Source organism: Neolamprologus brichardi, chromosome 6 (assembly GCF_056152115.1).
Source record: "Neolamprologus brichardi isolate AB-2024 chromosome 6, ASM5615211v1, whole genome shotgun sequence".
Taxonomy (NCBI): Eukaryota; Metazoa; Chordata; class Actinopteri; order Cichliformes; family Cichlidae; genus Neolamprologus; species Neolamprologus brichardi.
Window position 1 is genome coordinate 11,481,462 of NC_142109.1, and position 19,162 is coordinate 11,500,623.

At 41.2% G+C, this 19,162-nt stretch overlaps 2 protein-coding genes across 2 annotated transcripts; both read right to left on the reverse strand.

The window, feature by feature from the left end:
• Positions 1-751: 751 nt before the first annotated feature.
• Positions 752-5,370, reverse strand: msmo1 (methylsterol monooxygenase 1). The gene is made up of 6 exons (XM_006796088.3): positions 5,295-5,370; positions 4,218-4,514; positions 3,935-4,083; positions 3,354-3,480; positions 3,029-3,183; positions 752-1,584 (listed from the first exon to the last, which is right to left on the reverse strand). The coding sequence occupies exons 2-6, from the start codon at positions 4,470-4,472 to the stop codon at positions 1,395-1,397; spliced, it is 876 nt and encodes a 291-aa protein (XP_006796151.1). The 5' UTR covers positions 4,473-4,514; positions 5,295-5,370; the 3' UTR covers positions 752-1,394.
• A 4,738-nt stretch (positions 5,371-10,108) lies between these two features.
• klhl2 (kelch-like family member 2) lies at positions 10,109-19,065 on the reverse strand. The gene is made up of 15 exons (XM_006796087.3): positions 18,622-19,065; positions 16,416-16,535; positions 16,213-16,319; positions 15,978-16,099; positions 14,594-14,756; positions 14,320-14,429; positions 14,116-14,232; positions 13,001-13,150; positions 12,806-12,923; positions 12,415-12,612; positions 12,180-12,281; positions 11,786-11,914; positions 11,482-11,622; positions 11,245-11,388; positions 10,109-10,679 (listed from the first exon to the last, which is right to left on the reverse strand). Exons 1-15 carry the CDS (start codon positions 18,687-18,689, stop codon positions 10,651-10,653), a joined length of 1,818 nt encoding a protein of 605 aa, XP_006796150.1. The 5' UTR covers positions 18,690-19,065; the 3' UTR covers positions 10,109-10,650.
• Positions 19,066-19,162: the final 97 nt, after the last annotated feature.

Sequence of the window (19,162 nt, forward strand, 5' to 3'; positions counted from 1 at the left end):
CCCTGCCTGAGCCTGGTTCAGCCAGAGGTTTCTTCCTGTTAAAAGGGAGTTTTTCCTTCTCACTGTTCTCAAGTGCTTGCTCATACAGGGTTTTTACCTTACAATATAAAGCACTTTGAGGTGACTGTTGTTGTGATTTGGAGTTATAAAATAAAAATTAACTGAGCTTTCACCCATTTAAACTTTTTTTATACACTTAAGTAATTTTTCAAAACAACTTTTCAAAACTTTCAGACATGGTTTTAGGCTGTTGAGCAGCACAGTTCACCAAAGCTGTGGTATTAATGTAAAAAGAAAAGGTGTTTTTATTTATTTGTGTGCCATAAACAATTAGAATTTGCCAGTTTTATGTATCGAGTTTTTCCCGGGTCACATAAAATGCCTCACATCCTCTTTGGTCCTGGCTGCTGTTGGCTCACTTGATGCAGCTGCCTGTGTGTGCAGGATGGAGCTGTGGGGGTGTGTCCACAGTGCAGCAGTGAACCAACTCCATGTACACCGAAAGGCCACAACATTAAAACCACTGACAGATGAAATGAAAAACACTTATCATTTTTGAGAAGATGCTATCTTCACCCAGCAAGCCTCTGGAATGCTACTTCGACACATACAATGGGCCTAAGCATGGTAGCACTTAGTCAGTGTTTCCACTCACTATATTAAAAAAATGTCAATTTAGCAGTAATGGATAAATTTATAGCTCGTTGGCACACATGTTCTTCTCTGACTAAATTCAGAAAAACAAAACTGCTACAGCAACAACTCCTGTTTAAATTTGTTCACATATTTTATTCTGACAAAAACAGAAAAAACACCAAAGATTTTTTATTTTATATAAAATTAGAGCAACATTTAATTATTTTTACAGGCTTGAATGACCTAGAACACATCCCCTTTTCATCAATAATTTACAGTTTGCATCAAACACGCCTGACTGGTTTGTTTTCAAAAGTCTGCATTGAGTTTATACAGTTTCCACCGAAGTACAGATTCAACTACAGGAAGGAAAGACCACATCAGATCAATTAGAGGAAGTGCTAAAGTGCTGAGACATTCAGAGGGTTAAAGAAGCATTTAAGTTTAAGCCTTTTGAAAACAAAGTAAAATCGAAATGAGGACTTGATGGTTTTTATTCAGCCAGCTGTTGGAATAAAAAAAAACAGACATTGCTTCTTTTCTAAGGTACAGAAGGCAGACCGAATCAACACGCAGTCTGATTCATAATCAAACCACAGATGTGCTGACTCGTTTTTTAAAAACAACTTTTGCATGTGTTTTATTAAGTGTACAGAGATGAAAATCAGCAGTAATTGCATGGTTTTGTCTGTGCGGCTCACTGCCTCTTCTCCACCTGACAGGACAGGCGTGTGTCCATGAAGGGAGACTTGAGCAGTTTACTGCGTCTTCTTATCTGTCTGCTTCTGCATGTAGCTGTTGTACTGGCTGTCTGTCTTCAGCAGTTTGTCCCACCACGTGAAGGTGGAGGCGTAGTTCCCAACAAAGTTCATGTGGTGGAAGTCGTGGAAACGAGCGCCAGCGTAGAACGGGATCAGGTGGAGCGGGTTCAAGGGAATGTCGTAACCGCTAAGAGAAATAAGAAGAGGAAAAAAGATATGTCATAATGTCACCCAAAAAGTGACCAACTTTCACAAATGTGTAAAAATCTTTGATGATAACTATCCTTCTAAAACAAAAACATTTGTCTTTTTCAGAAAGCAGAATGGTTCTCAAAGTCTGTTACTGAAGAAAAGATGGGTTTAACTTGGCTCTGTCCTCAGGCTGATGTTTTCAGTTTTAGAAGAGTGCACAGAATATTTGTACGAGACTACTTAAGCTTGGTTAATCGGTTAATAAGTTTGAATCATTTTACTTATATCACAAGAAATTAAATAATAAAAAGAAAAAATCAATTGACAGATGGAAAGGGCGCATGTCGTAGCTTCAGCTTATGAACCCCTAACCCTGATTTTAAAATAATTGACACTTTAAATGAACAAATGAAATCAACAACATCGGCAACCTCTGATAGAATCATGACAAAAGAAGAAGCAAGAAAGATTAAACCAATTGATGTCAATCTCAGACATATGGGAACTTTGTATCTAAAGCATTTTCACACAAAACATTCATCACAATACTGAATAATGATGTTAGTTATGTTCCTTTTAAACCGTTTTAGTATGCTGTACATTTTACACATTTTAATTTTGTCAAATTTCAACACTTCACATTGGCCCTAACCTTAGGTAACAATGCAAATGTTTATGATCTGCTTTACTTTGACTGTTAATTTGCTTCATTATTTATAATGTTTAATGTTGATTGTTATCAAACTTATCAAACTGTTTTTCCTGAGTTTTCTGAATATCTTGACCTGAGCCTTTCTTAAAAAGACGCTATACAAATAAATGTATAATTTTGATTATTATTATTATTATTATTATTATTATTATTATTATTATTATTATACAGTAAACATTGTTTTCATAGAAAAAGTTAATTAAATATTATTGTCAAAAGTACTATTTCTAAACTACAAATGTGTGATAATGTGTCCTGTATTAACACAAAGGAGTTCATGAAGACTGTTTAACAGAACATCTGATGAGCTCTGTGGCCCCCTAGAGGACGACCTCAACACACCACAAACTAAAGTTAAGATGTATGCTTAATCAGTTTGATTGGGCTCAGTGATGAAGCTGTAAAATAAAAATGAGTGAAAACAAACTACATTGTTCTATTTACAGCCACCATAATAAACCATCTGGCACAAGGCTGTTTCTGGACAAGAGGTTCAGCTTAAAGAGGAATTAAAACCTCCAACTTCTCTCCTCACTCCCCCCACCTGCATCTTTCCCACAAATCTCATTGGGTTAAAGGGAGAGAATGAGAGAAGGAGAGAGATGCAAGGTTCCTGTGCTTCCTTGAGCTGCATTTAAGAGACTGAAAGATCATCTTTGATTGTGGAATGATTTTCAGGAAAGCGAGGAGTTATTTAGTAAAAAGGAAAGCGCCCACTGTGTCCTACCTGTGGACATCGATGGTCTCCATCAGACGGAAGGCGACCCAGGCCCAGAGCAATAACACGTGGTTGCAGAAGATCATGATGCCAATGAAGAAGCCAGCCCCGAGGATGATCGTCTCAGCGGGGTGAGCGTATTCTGCCTGCATGCCAAACGGAGCCTGAGGCAAAGGAGAGACATGCTGACTGTACGTACACATAGTGGGGTTTTTTGTTGTTGTTTTTTTTATTGTAAACAGCTGCTAAAACACGCTTAATAAGTAACTCTTCCGTAAACAGACTCAGCAGAAAGCTGTGTTTATTGATCTTATCACTCATCTGTTTTACTCACAGTGAAATCGTGGTGGACTTTGTGGATGTACTTGTAGATCCGGCGGTGATGCAGTATGCGATGAAGGAAATAGTGCCAGGCATCCTCAACAACAGCACAGCCGAAGCACTGAGCCAGGAGATATGGCCTGGAGAAGAAGGCCAAGAGAGGAGGTTTACAAAAGCACACTGAAATTATCCCAACAGACAGATCTGACAGACAATTAGCAGCATGTGGAACAACTGTGTTACATGTATAAAGCATATTCAAATGTTCCCTTTCTATTTAGAAGCAGATCAACATATCAGGTCATGTATAATAAAAAAGTATATTTTTATATAAATTATTGCTGTGCAAGAGCTTTAAAGTTTTAAAGAGTCTCATTGTAACCATAATTATTGTATTTAGGGAGTCCACATTTGATTTCAAGGTTACACTTGGGTAAATAAAGCTGGGTTAATACCAGTGTCAACATGATGTCAATACATTTTTTTTAAATCCTATAGTTGTGGTTAATAGCAATATGACAGTTGTGTAACTGTTCTACTCTATGTCTAGGTCACTTTAATCCATTTAGGTGTGCATTATTGATCTGCACTGACCAGCGTGGCATGGAGTCCCAGTCATAAGGAATGTTGAAATACTCGGTGAAGTAGTAAGTGCCAAAGATCAAAGGCAGCTGGATGCAGAAATGGTTGAAAAGCAGCATCTTGAAACACCTCCACTGTTTCTCCCACGTCTCTGGCTTGTCCTGAAAAAAAAAATCCAAAGGGATTTGTGTCACTTCCCGGGGATAAGGAGAATGCGTAAACCATCCATCTTCAAACAAACAAACAAATAAAAAACAACATCAATATCCAACAATTTAAAAAAAAAAAAACAAACCTGCTGAATCTTGTATTTTTGCATGAAAGGCAGGAACTGGAAGAGAAAACCGGGCAGGCAGAACAGGAAATAAATTAACTCGTGGACGATGAGTGAGCCCCAGGTGGCAATCTGGAATTTGGTGTAGTTGTCCAGCATGTAGCCCCAGGCGTGTTTCAGGGAGGGCTGGAACGGGTTTTCTGGCAGAACAGCATCAACATACTCGACTGCAAGATAGGCAGAGCTCAAAATGTTTGCAGTGCCGTTCACCGCCATGCTGAAAGATAATGCAAGCTGGCTGCAGGTCAGGAGAGAGGCCTGAAAGACAGGAACACAGCTCTTAATTATATCTATAGGAACAAAAATAAGTAGAATCGACGCAAAATTACATTTCCACTATAGTCATGCTACTCCACTGTGTAAGTTTTAAAATAAAAATATACGACAAAAATCAGACATAATGTTAAGGATAATTATTAACTGAAAAAAACAAATACAATAGTAGAAGTAAATTATTCAAAGTAGGAACAGCTATTAACAAACCCATAATTTTCAATGTTAAGTCATTTAATAATGCCACATTACCATAAATTTTGTCATTTGACTGGGCTACATCCATTTGTTTGTCATTTTTGACGAAGTTGTTGCCTACAGTAAGCAGACATTCAACTTTAGGACGTTTTTTTTTTCAGTTTTCTTTAAAGCTGCCAGAGAGTAACTATTTTTATCAATAAAACCACGCATAACGAAACTAATAATACAAGTATTGACACTTTCCCATCTCACAAACGCATTCAAGCTAACAGCTCTCCAATTTTAAACCCTACTACCTCTTAACACATAACACCTCATAAAAGCACCAGTGTGTCAACTGCAGGTGGCATAAATAAAATCTTTATTAAATTAGTTTATGAATATTAACTACGTCTCAGTAAACAAGCTAACAGAGACCTAAATATCTTCTACATGCTTTTGCCCGAACTTATGGCACTATATTCTGCTGTTTTTACGCCTAAATAACAAACACGTATTTTCTATAGAAGCTAAAAATGTTGCTAAATGCCCTGTTTAGTGCCGACAACAAGCTTCAACCCTTACCTTTCCGCTGTATGTCCCGTCAACCTGAGCGAGAGGTGGCCGAGCGGGTGAAGTGCAGTAATATCGGATACTCCGATTGGCCGAGAGGAAAGGAGATTGACGTCGAGGGGCCGAACTTCCCCTCTGATTGGTCCGCAAAATGGAGCGACGATAGTGAGACTGGGGGTTTCTACAGCAACAGCCAATCAGAAGTGAGGTCTGCTTTCGTAACCGAAGCAGAATTTAACAGGCTGTTTGAGGGAAGAGATGGGGTGGTTCGTCCCGAGATACTTGAGCCATGCGTTATCTTCACTTTTAATTGTATTTTATAACAGATTCTGACTCCAGTGTTTACTGCGGAAATACTGTGGACACGTTGAGACGCACGTAGTATGAGTTATGTTTGTGTTTCTGTATTAAAAATAACTAATTCAACACAAATTAAACTTTAGGTTTTCCTATTTGTTACCATATTATCTAACATAAAATATAATCGTTTCTGTTCCAAAGCAAACTATGTAGTTAGTTGCCAACTGTGCAACTCCCTTTACACTACAGACAGAACCATCATTTGTTGGATAATGATGCACTTATTTTATTTTATTTATTTATTTTTGTAATGTTACCTCTGCAGACCATCACAGTGCATTTTAAATCAAAGACGTGTGACATAAAAAACACTGCTAACTGTTTACAAGAAATTGCAGACATTTTCAGAGGATCCAAATTAATTGAACAAACTAACAAAAGTTTACAGTGTGGTTTGTTTTTAATACTTGGATGAAAATCCTTTGCAGTCAAAGACTGCCAGAAGTCTAGAAACCATGGATGTCACCAGTTTCTGCTTGTTTGTGGATTTGTCTCCATTTAATCTTTAAAAACTAAAAAGCATGTCTGTAGGGTTGAAATTAGGCGACTGACTTGCCCATTGAACAGAAACCATGCAGGCTCAGCCACCAGGGCCAGGCTCAGCCACCAGGGCCAGGCTCAGCCACCAGGGCCAGTCTCCGCCACCGTCTCAGCCAATAGGTCCAGGCTCCCCCAAGCCGAGCCACCAGGACCAGGCCCTACCAGGTCCAGGCTCTGCTAGGTTCAGGCTTCACCAGGCTTAGCCATCAGGCCCAGGCTAAGGCTTTAGGCTCTGCCACGAGGCCCAGGCTTAACCACGCTCAACCACCAGGACCATAATTTTACAAATTACAGCCCAGTTTCCTTACTTAGACAGTTCTCCAATATAACTGGACATCTATTTTTATTTTATTTTTTTGCAGGGCTTGACAACTTATTGAGAATAATACTATTTTAATCTTTAGATCAGCTAGACCAACATTTATGGCAATGATGAAGTTAGTGGAAAATATAACTGAATACATAGATAATAAAAAATATGAAGTGAGGATATTTATTGACCTGAAAAAGGCTTTTGATATAATGACGACAAAATATTCTTACAAAAATGGAAAGATATAGTGTGAGAGGGGTAAAAAACAAAACAAAAAACAACTGGTTAAAAAGTTATCTTGGCAATTCATACAAACTGCTCTGTCAAAATCTGTGTTCTTGAATATTACCTGTGGTGTCCCACAAGGTTCAGTGCTCGGTCCCAAATTGTCTGGAGACTGGAAATTGATAAAGTATCCAATGAAAGAGTATTTGAAAAGAGATTTCTTGGTGTAACCACAAGCTTTGTTGGAAACTATAAATCAAACACTTGTGAAACAAGATCTCAAAAACCACAGGGATTTTGGGAAAAACAAGGTACGTCCCGAACAATACAAGATTGCACACACTTTACTGCACATTGCTACTACCATATTTAAGTACTGTGTTGAAATCTGGGGCAACACTTACAAGAGTCCTCTACAAAACATATGCACAATGCAAATCAGAGCAATAAGGATAATACATAATATTTGGTATCGTGAAGACACAAATACATTTTTTTTTAAATTACAAGGTTCAGTTCCCTTTCGAACACCCTTTGTTTTTGCGTTACAGATCCTTTTGTTGAAAATGTTTTTATCATGTTTTCTGTTTCCCGTGTTTGTTTTGTTGAAATTTTAATCATTTGAAATAAGAGAAAGAAAGAAAGATATAAAAAAAAGAACAGTATGTCATTTCTTTTCCTTGAGAAACTCTTTTACAGTATGCTTGAGGTCAGCATTTACACTGTAAAGCACTGTCTGATCAGTTTTACAACATTTGTCTCAATCTGAGCAGAGTCTGTAGTCCTGTGCACATCACAGTTCATCCTGCTGTTTCAAACAGCAGTCATACCATCAAGAAACACTCTTAATTTATTGCGTCCACCATGTTTGACCGATGTGTTACGCTGAGCCGTTCCTTTTTTCCCCTCCATATTTTTCTCTTTCCATCATTTTGGTACAAGTTCATCTTAGTTTCCTTTCTTCAGACTGTTTCCCCAGAACAGCCTAATCTGGCCTTTATGTTCTTGAGTGTAATTAGTGGTTTGCACCTTGTTATAAACCCTCTGTGGTTCTATTGATAAAGAGGTCTCTTAACTAAAGGCTTTAACAGTGATACACTTACCTCCTGGAGAGAGTTCTTGACTTGGTTAGGTGTTGTGAAGTTGCTTTTAACTGTTATATACATTAATATTCATTTGTTTTGTTATAACAATGTACCAGATTAAGGATGTCACCACTAAACATTATGCTCTCTGTGTGGTAGATTTATTTAGGTTTTTTTTAGCCTACCTTGCACCGATAGCCCTTTGGGCCTTATGTTGATAATTACAGTGAAAATCTATAAAACAAAAATTCAACACCCTGAATTAAAACTTCAGATGTGTTTGCTGCGACATTAAAAAAAGAGGGATAGTGTTTTACTGCACTACAAAACTGTTCATAAGCCAATAATTCAATTATTTTCGAGCCACTGAAAATAGGGGGACTATGCATAAAAATAAAATTCCTGTAATTACTGAACAGTTAATACAACACTTTCGTTAAACACCTTCAATCTTCAATCAAATCCTAACTGCTTGGCTTAAAATTCCCTGTGGTGGTATACATTGTACAACAAACTAATTTTATTATTTTGCCTAACTATGGACATAAATGTAGACCACACTATAAAACCCCTACAGTCCAAGAAACAGAAGTATTTTTGGCAAATTTAAATTACTAATGCATCTAATGCGTCAATTGTCAGTGCGCCCCAGGGCGGCTGTGGCTACACTGTAGCTTGCCATCACCAGTGTGTGAATGGGTGGATGATTGTGTATAGTGTAAAGCGCTTTGGAGTCCTTAGGACAAAGTAAAGCGCTATACAAATACAGACCATTTACCATTTTTAAAAAAAAGAAAAAAGATTTTAAAAAATGCTTTGTGTTACTCTCCATTTGCTTCATCAATACATTTAACCTCCTAAGACCCAAACTCTTCCACGGCATGTATTTTTAATTTCTCTTTGATATTTGGGCTGATTGGGACCTGATGAATGTAAAAACAAAGAATAACCAGATATTTATTTTTTTTTACCTGATTTTTGGTTTTAAGAAAAATTGAGCCACATATGAGGATATTCGTTTAAAATTTCGATAGAACACTAGCAGTATAATCTCCTCATAAGTGGATATCAGGCCCCTGTAGAGCAAAATGGAGTATTTTGGTCTAAATAACCCAAAATGTGATGTCCACATATGTGGACGCCAGGTCCTAGGAGGTTAAAGGAGAAAGAAAATACAATATTTGCCTTTAAAACAGAATAAAGTATCATGAAGTGTATTTTGTACCAGATATACTAGAGTAATGAGAAATGACCAAAAGGGACACTGGGCATTATGAAATATCAGTTTTTGTAACAGGAGTAAAGCATCGCACACAGGAATTTCCATTTCAAGGTTTTACTGATTTGGCAAAATATTAAAAACAGATTATATCATTTCACAGCTTTAAATACAAGAAGCATATTTATTAATGATAATATAAAACAAGTAGTGAAACATTGTCAAAGTCATTAGCCTACATGACATTCCTCAATACACTGACAAGAAACAGCGATACCAGTTACTATTTGTAGCAAGTTCTCAATATAGTAGGAGAGGCGAGAGACTGAAGAAACAAAAGAAACTCAACAGTAAGTTTGGTCACTTTCCAGAAAGAGAGAACAGATTAGTGAAGAAGAGTCATAAAAGAGAGACAGTAAAGAAGAGACATATTAAAATTGGCACATTCATAGTATGTCAGGGTGTGCAGTAGTTAATACAGTTGCTACACCGAACGAGAAGAGGGTACGGTTTGGAGGGTAGCAGGTTAGAGACAGGAACCATGCAGTGAGTTCAGCCTGCTGTTGTCATGAGTGGTTACAACCACACTAAATATGGCTGCCAGGTGACACATCCAACTGGTTTTTGTATTTTTTTCTCCCCTCTACCGATCACTGTTTTGTTTTTTTTGGCAAGGTGAACGAGGCTCCTGGCTCCAATCAAAGTCAGCTTCCTCCAGAATAATTGTACGCCGTCACCTGCTACAGCTGCTTCTCATGTTGCTGTTCTGGTTGAAAGCGAGCTAACACAGCCATCGCATCCTACCCGAAGTCAAAATGTGTGTTCTCTATCCCAGACCAGCAGCCACTCACTGTCCAGTGACAGTACTGAAGGCATAATAGAGGAGAAGGGGAGACAGACCGTACTTTGACATTCAGGCACTCTTGAGCAGCCACCCTGCAACACTGTAAAAGATCGGAGGTCACACGGAGTGCGTTCATGCGGCATCGAACTAGGCGTCACCACACCAGATGCACACAAACACACATGCTCACATGTGCAAGCAACAGAGCACCTTTAAATGCTAGCGTACACACACACACACACACACACACACACACATATGAGCCCTCACACAAACAGACACTCACGCACACACAACTCACTTCTCAATAGGATTTTTAAAAAATGAAAGAGAAACCCATTTCAGTCCCAAATGGTCCTTCTCTGCCTTCCTCTCCCATGGAGCAGGTCAGTGGTCTTTCTCTGAGCTAACATTACTAATGTTAAAATAACTCTGGAGTTAAAGTAGCTTCATATCAGTAGCGTTTCTGTGGCACTGCAGTGGTACACAGATGCTTCAAATAGCTTTGTCCAGTCGCTGCTGCAGTCCTGCCACGAGAGATGGGAGGGGAAGGGGTTAAAACACAGGTTTGATCCCCTTGTTGGTTACAGCTCCCCCCCATTCAGGTAAGTGCAAAAATCCTCGTCATCTTCAACAACATTCTTGTAATTTCCTTCATCTTCGTCAGTGCCTGTGCTAATGCTGCCCAACATTTGAAGCATTGGCATCGTAGACAGATCCAAGATCAGTATTCAGCAGGAGAATACGTTTTGCTCCCAATCAGCGGCGGGTGTTTAGAGCAGTCATAAGGGCTTGTCAATCACAGTCACACCTGAAATAACAGAAATAAAATAAGTTAAGTTCAAACAACTATATCCTCGTTTTCTTACACAACAGGCTTCCCTTTTTGGTAAAGCTTATAGTGATGGCCTGGATCAGGTGACTGAATCCTCTTTTAGTTACACTGCAATAGCTCTAAGCTGCTGGGGGTTTCCCACGATGCACTGAGTGTTTCTTCTTTTACTCTCTGTGGATTGAATCTTTTAGTTATTATTAAGTGGTTCTCATCCACAGTGTGTCTTTTGTCCCGTTTTCCTCTCCTCACCCCCAACCAGTCACGGCAGATGGCTGCCCCTCTGTGAGCCTGGTTCTGCCAGAGGTTTCCTTCCTGTTAAAAGGGAGTTTTTTCTTCCCACTATTGCTAATTGCTTGTTCATAGAGGATTCATTTTATTGTTGCAGTTTTCTCTATGTTATTGCAGGGCCTCTACCTTACAATATAAAGCGCCCCTTTCTAAATCATTCTGCACAGTATGGCTCAAGTAACCACAAGAAATAACAAAAGCCAACTTCAAGAAAGCATTGAAAACTGAGTGGCTCCATATGTGGAGCGCTGACCTGCATAACTGCGACCTGTGCTCATGCAGGTCGGCAGTAGCGTCCACTTGTCAGTGATCGGATTGTAGAACTCCACCGAGGCCAAATTACAGCTTCCGTCATCTCCTCCCACCACGTAGAGTACATTATTTACAGCACACACGCCTGCACACACAAACGCACAACGATTAAAAGACATCTAACACAAGAGCACCACACATCCGAGGCTGCTTGGTGAACACACGCCGTGTTGCTTACCTGCATTACGTCGACACATGTTCATGTCAGCTACTTGTCTCCAGCTGTTAGTGGCTGGATCATAAACTTCACAACTCTTCCTCACCAATGGACCATCGTGGCCCCCCACAGCATAAAGTAAACCTTTTAATACACCCACACCTGAGGAAGGCATTGGACATGCACTTACTAGAGATCACACTGTGCAATGTTTTTCATTTAGTCCTCTTTTATAAGTAAGCTTCAGTAAAGATTTGTACTGACAAACAGATCAGTTGGTCCATTTAGTATTTTAAAACACAAATAACTTCAAAAGTTGACACACCTGCTCCACTGCGTCTTGTTCCCATCTCTGCTATATAGCTCCACGTGTTGCTTTTAGGGTTGTAAGCTTCTACCGTACTTAAACACTGCCTGGTGGCTCCGTCATAACCTCCAACAGCATAAAGGATCCCTGAAAAACATGCAATCCATAATTTAGAACGAGGTGCAGGGGCGGATAAAAGACACAAGTGATGGAGGAACTATGATATTTTTAATCACACCGCTCTTGCCATAGTATATATCGTAGTACTGTAATATTTTGTAATAGTGGTTTGTTTTAAAAAAGAAAAATATGAGCTCTACTGAAGCTGTTTTTCCTGCCAGACTAGGTATTTCTGTATGGTTGTTCACCTTCTATTTCTAAAAGCTGATTTTAGTTTGGGAATCATATTCACCATTGACAACGCCGACTCCTACACTGCTGCGTCGGGTGCTCATGGGCGCCACATGGAACCACTCGTCTGTCTTAGCGTTATACGCCTCGACCGTAGACAGACCTGCAAACACGCAGAGCGTCAATCAAAAATACAGCAAACATTTTGAAAATGCTCTGCTGTCACATTTTTAAAGGACATTTGGCGTCACACGCTGAGGTCACGACCTCACGAATTAAAAATCGCAGCAGCAGACCTGTGCTGCCGTCAAAGCCTCCAACAGCGTACAGGAGTCCGTTGAGCACAGAGGCCCCGAGCGTCGATCGACGGTCCTGCATGCTGCTCACGCTCGTCCAGCGGTCCATCATCGGGTCGTAACAGTCGACCGTCCGCACGCGCAAAGAACCGTTGAAACCGCCCACCGCGTACACACATCCAGCCACATACACCACACCTGAGAGAGAACACAAAGTTTAAAACATCAATCATTCTCCTGATCAGTGCTGAGTGACATAAAACTTTATTTTTTATTCTCACTTTTTCTTGGGAAAATCCTGGTAGGTGGATGAGAATCAAACTGCCTAATCCGAGGAGCCTTCAGGTGACATTCTTCAGCTCATTTATTATGATTACTGAGGGTTTCCTACCTGCTCGGCACCTCCTAGTTGGGAGTTCAGCCACTTGGTACCATCGCTGCTCCTCAAAGTCGTAACATTCAACACTTCGAATGGCCTTAGGAGCCTGACCGCCAACCACCACCATCACCTACGCACAACAGCGATGCCGTTACAAGAGCACATGCTGTTTTGATGTGGATGTAAGTGTTCATAGTGTGTTAGTACCTTAGGACAGCAGGCTGGAGTCCTCATGCGTGTGCGGGCGGTCTTCATCAGAGCTCTTTGGTCGGCCGGCAGCAGGTGGTACTTCATGGCCTCAATCAGGTAGTCTTTACAGGCACTGCTGTTCTTAATCAGAGACTCCTCCTCCACCCGCTGACAGAAGTGAACAGTGAGGGAGGAACCAATCAGCTTGCATGATTTACCGTTACAGTACATCGCAGTGAGTGTGATGTTTCTGAGCTAAAGTCAGCATAAGAAAAACCCATAAAAAAGGTATTTGTACAAGGGCATGATGTTTTTTCAGTAAAAAAAATAAATGCTAAAGGACTTCAGCCGCTGCCACTTTACTGTAAAAAAGATTCAGCCACAGCAAACACTGCACTCAGTTTTGCACCAAGAAACAATCAAATCCACTTCTTTAAAGCAACAGAAGTGACAAAGAAAAACAAACATTTATTTATATTTTTAATTTCATCACTTTCAATAAAAGTGCCCTTTTTGACAAGTGAAGCACACATTCACTTTACATCATAGTTTTGTTTTTTTTATAGATATCTTCAACACATCAGTGAAGTGTACACACAGAGACACACAGACACACAACATCTTCCTGTCATAACCAACCTCACCAGCAAGATGACAGAATTAGAAAGCTCTCCTTTCTTGCATGAGCTTGTTTGAACGTCCCAGAAACAATAAAACAGGCCATCGTTGAATGTTGAAGCACTGCTCTGCTGCACTGTTTGCACTTGCACGAGTCTAGTCTTTGAAAAGTATAAATTACATTATATTGTGTACATTCATAATTTACTGTGGCACCTTATTCCCGTCAGCCCCTCGTTCATCTTTTATTTCCCACATTTTTTACTGAATTCACTTTTAATCACCCTTTCCTGCCGTTTTTCTTTCTCTGACCTACATGTGGTTCATGTTCTGTATATAGTGCTTTTCTACATCACTCAAAGAGATGGGGGGAAAAAAACATTAAGGAGGCTTTACACCAGCCCAGTTTCTTTTTTTTAAAAAAAAAAGGATGACACACAAAAGGTTACTGGCAGCTGATAGTGCATAAAACTTTTAAGTTTAAGAGCAGATTAAAGAACAGCAGCTAAACACACCTGCACCAGGTATTCTCTGGAGAGGAGCGGCAGGCGGACATGTTCCATCAGGTGAGCCAAATGCTCCTGGCGGACGTCTTTATCGTGGTTGACCCAAGCTATGACGGCCTCAAAAACCTACACAACAGCGCACACGCACATCATTGGAAAGTTTTTACTTTACTTCTGCTACACGTGCAAAATGAGAACGACGAGAGAGCATACCTTCTCCTCTGAGGGTATGGTGAGCTTGTCGCTGGCAATAAGGCTGGACACTTGCTCCATGCCCAAATTAAGAAACTCCTCACTCCCGACCACCTCTGTAAAATGTTGCTCTGCGGGCACAAACTGCAGATAAACACAGCTGCTTCTCTCCACAACTTCATTAATTACACCTGTTCTCATTCTGTCTCCCCAGATCCTCCCGGACACGCGGACTCGTTTAAATAAAGGAACAGGAAGTGCTGCCACACACATGCAGACTTTTGAACGCACAAACCTGCAAAGCTGTTAGCCTGCGTGAGAAGCTGGGAGCAGGCGTGTAGGTCAGCGAAGGCTCGTATTCCCAGGCAGTTGGACGGATGAAGCTGAGAGCTCAGGAACTCACAGCAAGCCTTTTTCACCTCGTTTAGCTGGAGCAGCCCCGCTGCAGGCAACAGCGCCTGAGAAACAAGAGCACGAGGTTTGCACACAGGTTTCGGCTTTAATGCCACAGCGTACAGATCAGTACATTTAGAGCAGTGACAGGTTGGCCTGGTGTACAGTTTACGTTAACGAAACTGTTCCAGTCTTTTTCAACTTTTAGACCAAGAAAGAAGTGAAAACCTAAAAATAAACTCAGCTGAGCTTAGAGCACAGCTACCAATCAAAGTGATCACATGCTGTACGTGCATCTTTTATAGTGTCTTTATTTGCACTGTGGTGATCTGATCCTTCCCAAGTTTAAAAAAAAAAATCTGTTCAAACATGGAAACTACTTTTCTGGTTTAATTTCGTGGGTTTTAAAGCAAGTAGAAATCTTCTAGAGAAAAAGCCTGATTAAATCACATCTCATCGTTTCATGAATCTGAACACATTTCAGAAATATTTACGTCAGAAAATCTTAGTCATCCAGGTCAGTGTCATCTTTTTTTAAATGACACCAAATATTAAATACAGCCTTATTTAAATACAGATGCAAGTTTTAGATTTTTCCAATCACACTCACACCAATTTAAAATTACCAGTTAAGCCAGCCCCACTAACTGCATATCTTTGGACTGTGGGAGGAAGTTAAAGTATCAGGAGAGCACCCATGCAAACACTGAAGGCCCCAGACTGGATTAGAAGCCGCGATCTTCTTGCTGTGAGGCAACAGTACTAACCGCTGCACCACCTTGTCTCTCTAGCTTCTGGCCCTGGGCTCCAGACTCCAGACCTTAACCCGACCAAAAGCCCTGATCATAATACACGACTTCCTACTGAGTTAAAAAATTTCAATCCACCAGCCCTTCGATTAGTAAAGACTGCTTGAGCCACAACACCAAAAACACTGAGCCTACCAGTGTTAGCAATGTAAGATCAAACCAACAACCTTTCCATTAGTAGTCACCCTGCTTTACCTCCTGATCCACAGTCATCCCAAGATAAGAAAAGCTTAAGAAGCGTGAAGACATAATATGGAAAATATGAAAGATATCATGTATATGACCTACTTAGAATCACCAGCTAACCTAACATACGAGTCTTTGGACCATGGGAGGAAACCAGAGTTCCCACACAGAAAGCCCACAGCTGGCCAGCAGGTTAAAACCCAGAATAGTTTGTGGTCACTGCAAATGCTGCAAACCCACTCAGTGTGATTCCAGGCTGTAGTTATTGAGCTAATGCATGTGTGTGTTTACCTGCACATTATCCTCCGTGACCTGTATCTCCGCCGTGTAGATGTAGTCAATCAACAGGCCCAGAGTCCAGCCATCCATCTCCTTTATCCTCACTCGTTTTGCCCTACTTTCTGCCATCTCGCCTGTTAGTACATATGCACACGTTAGCTTTTCAGCACCACAAAGGTAGCAACTGTGTCAGGCACTAAAAACAATGAAAGGAACCGAATAGATGAGAATGGAGGAGGGTCGTTACCTGTGAACATAGCGTGAAAGTAAGGGCTCCCAGCAGCCAGAACCACTCTGTGAGCAGCGATCTCGACGTCCTCTGCCACAATGGTCACATCACACAACAGGCTCTGGCTACACGCACGAGTGGGAAACAGAAACCGTTACAGTTTACAGAAAGGATTTGGTGAGGACGAGGCAACAAATAACTGAAGAGACAGTGTGGGACACCTGCGCAGCTCGTTCATGACTTTGAACGCCTTCCTCATGTGGCGAGGGTTCAGAGTGACGGGACCGTGCCTTTCCACTCCGTCCTCTTTGTCCAGAGAGTGTGGACAAAGTCTAGTGCACCTGAGAGGAACAGTACAGATACGTAAACAAGAAGCAAACACACAGGGAACACAAAACGCGTAACTTGAGAGCTACTCGGGTCTTCTGGTGCACGGCAATCACAGTGAGGACATCTTTTTGTTTGTTTCACTTCTAAACACCATAGCTTTAACCAAAAGCACAATCACACACTGCGTTTAACTTCTCATTAAGTTTTCCAAAGTGTCTTTGCAATCACTTTAAACCCCGACTCGGCTGGTTTATCTCCTAGAGAAGATAAATTACTGTTGATTTGGAAACTGACGGTGTAATATTTCCTGATTTCCTGACAAAAAACACGCACACACTCAGAGGGCGCTGTATCAGGACCAAGCTTGATTTTCACACACGTAAAGAAGGCATCTTCCCAGGAGACCACAATTAAGATTAAACGCTCATTTGTAAACTGTTTAGCAGTCCAGTCAAAGCTGCAGTATCAGGTAGTGCTTTGTCTTGTTTAAAATCTTATCTAAAGACCTTAATTATTAGTTTATATCAACAAGGTGCAGACTCTCAGTTGTAGCATGTAAAAGCTGAACGGTTCTGCTATAAATTCTATTATTATTATTGTTGATATTATTAACTGTTGTTGTTGCACTAACGTTATGATTAGAACAGGGGATGCACTGCCTGAGACACTGCTGATACTTGAGTTTGAAAGAGCAGTTTAGCACATAGCCAATGTTGCCAAAGTTATACGTTTTGCATGCAAATTCATATTGTTTTTGTTTATTGTTATAATTTGTAGTTACATAGAATGCAGTCAGTCACATGCTGCACATCATTACTGAGACATGCTGTGATGTATGGTTTGGAGACGCTGGTACTGACAAGGAGATGAAGATGTTAAGATTTTCATTGGGAGTGAGCAGGATGGGCAGGATTAGAAATTCATTTATCAGCGGGACAGTTCAGGTTGAGAAGTTTGGAGAAAAGGTTAGAGAGGCGAGGCTGAGATGGATTGGATGGAGAGTGGATATATCAGGCAAAGGATGTTGAAGACGGAGCTGCCACGCAGGAGGAAAAGAGGACGATCACAGAGAAGATTCATGGTTGTAGGTAAGGAGGCCATGCAGAGGGTTGGTGTGACAGAGGAGGATGCTAGGGATAAGGAGAGATGGAGGCGGGTGATCTGCTGAGGTGAGAAGAAGATGCTGCACATCTTAAAATACAAACACACCCTGCATAAGTTCTCCAGTCACTGACAGAAGTAGTGAAACAATGTAAGAACACTGCAGCACTAATAAAAGTGCTTATTCAATATTAATAGCGAAAATGTTCTGAGAAAAATACGAGTTACAATTTAGAAGAAAAATGACTCCTGCGTGTAAGATATTATTATACTGATGAATCAAGTAGCACTTTCAGGTGGCACCATAATCCAGCAGCTCTACTCAGGGGCCCTTCTCCTGAGGGTTTCATGATACGTCTGAAGAGGATGTGAGAGAGAACAGGAAAAGTCCTGCTACAGAGATTTCCATTCATGTTTGAGACTCTGGCATATGTGGTAAAACATGGATTAGGCTTAACCTAAGATGGAACCTTCTGACTGCCCAAGGTGTTTGATAAGATCACGTGTGCACTTAAAACCTTCACTATTGACTATTCATTAAAAACAGATCGATCAAGTTGGCTGAACTGTGCTGGACTAGAAGTATATGATATATAATCCGCACAATTACTTTGTTATTCGCACCTCTGAGCGCACACCTCTGCCCTCCCTCTCCTGAAATCAAACATTCAACATGTACATTTACATGCTGCTCCTCTGTTTACTGTCACAAATACACCCACACACGGCTGTGAAGCACACGTCCTCAGTGCCACGAACAGAAACAGAGGCGTTAGACCAACAAGCACAACGTTATGACACCACCACAGAGCCTGCAGCCTGATCCTGCAGCCACAGTCCCCGGGTATCAGTCCTCCCCACCCGGTCATTGAGCAGCCACACCGGCTGGCCGCTGTCTCTGTCAATGCGGCACCATCAGTCAAGCAGCCACTGGGAAACGTCAACACAGAGAGAGAGAGAGAGGGAGGGAGAGATTCAGCAGCTTTTTGCACTTACAGCGGATGACTGTCCATGATTCTGGTGTTTTTCAGAGGCTGAAAACTTGGCCCAGCGGCATGCACCATTCCATATCCACACAGTGTCGTCTTCGATGGGTCTAAATTCAGGCGTGAATCACGGCGATCATCTGTCCAGAGGCGGAGAGACGGGCTGACGACAGCCCCATTAAAGCAGCTTGTTCCATAGAAACACACAGCCCGACTGCTGCGGTGACACTCTCCACAGACACGTTGCGATTCAGTCCGGCTGTTGTACCCAGCGGACTGCTCCTTATGTGGGCCGAAAAACGCGCAGGAAAGGCGCACACCGCCGGGTCAGACGGGGGTTGTTTTTACTCAGCGTCCCCTCTCTTTTACTCCTGGGTGTTTATGGGTGCGAGAGGCGGACGGACAAGGATACCTGTTATTTTCCAATCGCTGATTAAAACGCACAAACAAGGACATGTCGGTAAAGACGGTCCTCTGAGCAGCCAAGGCGTCCCAGAAGAAAGCGCTGTCTCCCTCTAGCTGTGGGAGACTCACGAAACTGAACAAACACT